The 4726-nt window shown below is 32.1% G+C and overlaps 1 protein-coding gene and 1 long non-coding RNA gene across 2 annotated transcripts in view; both read right to left on the bottom strand.

The window, feature by feature from the left end:
- The window catches only part of LOC113786998 (uncharacterized), a 1598-nt gene extending 1039 nt beyond the window's left edge, over nucleotides 1–559 (bottom strand). The window contains exon 1 of the mRNA XM_073369540.1: nucleotides 74–559. Coding sequence (XP_073225641.1) covers nucleotides 74–559 — 486 coding nt within the window. The remainder of the gene's footprint in view (nucleotides 1–73) is intronic.
- A 292-nt stretch (nucleotides 560–851) lies between these two features.
- Nucleotides 852–2564, bottom strand: LOC140920861 (uncharacterized). Its single transcript, XR_012163428.1, has 2 exons — nucleotides 2299–2564; nucleotides 852–1036 (listed from the first exon to the last, which is right to left on the bottom strand). It is a non-coding gene; the product is annotated as an uncharacterized lncRNA (long non-coding RNA).
- Nucleotides 2565–4726: the final 2162 nt, after the last annotated feature.

The following is a 4726-nucleotide window of genomic DNA, read 5'->3' as shown; positions in this document are numbered from 1 at the left end:
TCAATCCCCATTCAAATTGGTTTATCTTCCATTCTTCTGTGGGTGCATATTGAGCATGTGGAGAAAATCTAGCCAATTCTTCAAACTTAACAACATACTCTGCAACAGACATGTCTCCTTGTTGGAGGTGCACAAACTCCAACTCTTTTTGTCTTCTGGAACTTTTTGGATAATACTTGTCTAAAAAGGCCACCTCAAAGTGTTCCCAATTCATATGGGTTCCTTGAGTCTGAAGATAAGTCTTTGCACTCCTCCACCAATACTCTGCCCCACCCTTTAGTAGATGGGCATCAAATGCCACTTTTTGTTCTTCAATACAAGGCACTACTTCAAATGCCTTTTTAATCTCATTCAACCAGGCTTGAGCCTCTGAGGGATTGTGGCTACCCTGGAATGTTGGAGGCTGCAACTTAAGAAAATCATAAAACACCCTGTTGGCATTTGCAGTGTTATCTCTTTGCATTGCCATTTGTTGTACCAGATTATGGGTAGCCGTTGCTTGCATTTGAATAGCTTCCATAACCTTTTCCCATGGTTCAGCAGTGGATGGTGGAGTCATACTATCTTCAGGGTTAAGATTCCTCCTAGATCATTCAACCATAATTCTGCATACCATACAAAAAATCCTAAGTTGATCAGACTTAATATTAGGTGAAATGATAATGAGAATGTATAGTAAAACAAAGATATTCTAATTCCTAACCCATAATCCATAGTCCAAATGAATCGACATGGCTCTGATACCAAAATGTAAGACCCATTATCATTTGTCTAGAATATGATAATTGGACCCTTACACCTTAATAAAACAGAGGTAATTAATAATGAATAGTAAATTAGAATCACCATCATAACTGAAAAATACATTTAGAAATATAGTTTACAACATGTTTAGTAGATTCATAAAATATTACATCTTGAAAACAAACTACGATTGTCTGATTACATCATAAAACAAAAAAATTCAAATTCTAAGTCCAGGAGTTTGGAACTGATCTTCTGATGCTAATTTTCATGTCTCATGTTCCTCCAGCTGCTAAAGAAAAAAAAATTGGGATGAGATAAAATATCTCAGTGAGCCCTATAAATAAGAGGAAAACAACCCCAAAGAGTTTCTTTCATAAAAGTGTATAAAACATACAAAAGTAGTTATACATCTCAAGAAGAAAAAAAAAATCATTATTATTATTATTATACATGTCTATTTATATATATGGTCTGGCCAAACCCCAATCAGCGTTTTGATTGTTCTCCTTTACCTGTTATTCCATGCCTGGAATAACCTAAATATCCCACGGTGAGTAAGGCCATGCATGATGTGATTAATGATATTGTATAAAACTTGAAATGTTTTGTATGAAGTGCACTTTTTATGTCATATATAAAATGCATTATTCATTCATAACAATTATAAATAACTTTAGGTGATATACGAAACTCATAATAATTTAATCCTAAGTCCTTAATTCAAAATAAATATTATAGTCGGGAATATAAAAGTAACATTGAAGTCATGAAATTAGTAACACATCAAAGTCATGAAAAAATCATTTGAATGCAGTTTTAAAAAAAACACCTATATGCAAAATTTCATTTCATCGCACTCTAATTCTCCTAATCTGTAATAATCCAAAATAGTTCACTCAAAAATTTCAGCACCTAAAATCATCATTCTAAACGAAATTAGCGTAACATAACACAATTTCACAAACACACATCAGAGGCAACAACAGCGGTAACGAGCATAAATCGTGCTCGACAAGCATAATCACCTTAAATCTAGTGATGCACATACAATTAAATTTTTCCTAATACATAATTCATTCACAAACATCACAACCATAAACAACAGCCTACGTTCTAACTTATTTTCAACAACTCTAGAAAATGAAATCCCTAATCATAACAACAACAACAAAAACCCTTTAATAAAATGAACTCACCTATAAACACAACATAGTTGGTCTCATCTCAAAATTTGAAATCAATAATTCATGAAAAATATGATTCTAAGACTTGTTTACATAGTTTTGTTTTTTATTTAGAAAACCAAACTTAAATACCACAAAGCTCCTGCAGCCGTTATCGCAGTATTTTCATCAAACACCTCTCATGCATTGATTATTTGGGATAAAAAAAATAGAATTTTCTATCCATTAGTAACTAAAACAAAATGTATGCACCTAAAACATTTCTTAACAATCTAATTGAAAGAAATTTCAACAAAAACTTCTCAAAACTAACATGCATGCACAAGTCTTGGAGAAATTTCTTAAATGAAGAATGATAGGAACTCACTGTTTGTGATAAGGGAGAAGACATTCTAATTAGATTGATTGTTGAGCTCCCCTTTTTCCTGAATTGCCACTTCGACTCAAGTTCTTCATTTTTGGGTTATTATCCCTTGCTGCTTCCTTGGTTGAATCTGGTTATGAACAGATGATACATGCAAGTTTAAAAATGGTTCTAAAAGCTTTTGGTTTAATTGATTTGAAAAATGAAGGAAAATAAGGAAAATGAGAGGTTGAAGATGAAGATTGGGTGGATGAAGGACAGTAACAAGAAGAAAGGGATCAGTGAGAAAAAGAAGAAAGGGGTCATGTTTTACGAAAAGAAGAAAGGTTGAGATGTATAGCTGAAATTATGCCATTACCCTTCATTTGTCCAAATATTACAATAATGCCCTTTTTTCTTATTAATTTAACAAATAAACTAGTTATTTATTTTTCTTATTAATTTAACCAATAAACTAGTTATTTTTTTTTAAATGGTTGTTACATACCCTATGTATATCTTGTCTCACAAATTCAAAATCCTAAAAGCTGAGATCAAAAGATGGAAGAAAGAAGTTTTTTGTTACAATAACTATAGAGTTGTTGTTGGTAGGTTAAACTTGGTCTTTATTCAAATTGATGATATTGGTTTCTTTGATGAACTTTGTCGACATGATAAGCAAACATTGGTTTTGAGGCTCTTACCATACAATACATTTTCTAAAAGGACAAGAGTACAATCAAGTGGTTCGAGGATAAGGACAAGAACACCAATTATTTTCATAGAATCACCAAAATTAGAAATGTGACTTAACAATATTATAAACTCTACGATTAAGATATCTTGCTCCATAACCCTCTAGATATAGAGCATCATAGTTTGGTCTATTACCAACACCTTTTTCCCTCTAATAATCTATGTATGCCCAATGATATAATTGGTCATTCAATTCTTTATTTGATCACCAATGCTATCAATTGAGTGCTCACTAGAATACATTTACATGAGGAAATTAAAGCAATAATCTTTATTATGGATGAGCATGCTCCTCTTAGTATAGATAGGTTTGGAGAGTGCTTCTTTCATCCATTTAGGGATATTATTTTTCAGGATGTGTCATTAACTATGTTCTTCAATTTGGGATATCATTTCACATGATGTCATTACATTCTAATTTTTGCTTGGAAAAAAGTTTATATTTAAAAATAAGTTTGAATTATATGTGTATTATAATATTTAAGTTGTGGTTCTTAATTAAATAAGAAATGGAACTATGCTTATATGTCCATTAATAGAACCTTATTGATAGAATGCTCACAAATGGTGGTGCATCAATGAATCTGATTCCTAGGGCTATGTGTATAAAGCTAGGTAAAGATGAAACTAACCTAATGCAAACAAATATGGTGGTGACATATGTAGAACGAGAAACACAAGAAAAATTAAGGGGATTGAATTGTGTTTTATTTTAAAACTGTTTTAACAAGATTAAAATAAAATGATGAAAACTGAGCAGATAAATAAAAAACATAGAACAACACAACTAATTTATCCCGGTTCACAATCAACACGATAGCTACAATCAATCCCTTCAATCTGAAGGATTTAATCCACTAAATCACCAACTGAATCACTCTTCCACTGAACACCTACTAGTCAAATTGACTGTGTTTAAGTCTTCTCAACCTTCTAGCTTGGTACAATCATGTTGTTGAGGGATGAAACCACTACTAGGCTAGGTTACAAATATAATAGGTTTAAGGGTTTTCTAAATAACTCTCACGAGATGGTGTTTACAATGTAGTACTCTTAGAAAATATTTCTCAACACTTTTACAAAACAAAAGATTAAGAGCTAGAATGAAAAGACTATTTTATGGATTATTGTAGGATGGGGTTTTCTTCAATGGGATTGGAAATCCTTTTATAGAGATCTTTAGGGTTTCTGATTGTTGTCCCGATTGCAAAAAATCAACATGTATCTTGAATTTTTGTATCAAATCTTCGGAGATTGATTCACCATTAAAACTTGTTTGAAATTAACCCCTGTAATTGATTGTGTGTATCTTGATAAAGACACAAAAAGAGTAGAGGATATCATCATCAGAATATGTCACATAGTTCTTCAGACATATAACAGATTCAGAGTGTTGAGCAAATGATTCACAAATTTGTCTTCTTTTAAAAAGTGTGACAGATTAACTTCTAGAGGCAGATTTTGCATATCTTGAAGCAACAACAACATGAACATCCCAAAAAGGCATCTCAACCTATGGAATGTTCACATGAAACTACAACGAATATATGGGAGCAACCACTGGGAGTTTCAGATGAACACCAATAAAGGGAGATATGCCTTTCCTTTATGATCCTTATGACGTGAGGGTCTCAACTATTTTTTTTTCTAAAAGTAGTAGAATTATGGGAGGTCAATTGCATTCCATGCTCCATAT

The sequence above is a fragment of the Cicer arietinum genome, chromosome 6 (assembly GCF_000331145.2).
Source record: "Cicer arietinum cultivar CDC Frontier isolate Library 1 chromosome 6, Cicar.CDCFrontier_v2.0, whole genome shotgun sequence".
Classification (NCBI taxonomy): domain Eukaryota; kingdom Viridiplantae; phylum Streptophyta; class Magnoliopsida; order Fabales; family Fabaceae; genus Cicer; species Cicer arietinum.
The sequence above is the reverse complement of the archived record's forward strand: the minus strand, read 5'-3'. Positions and strand labels throughout refer to the sequence as shown.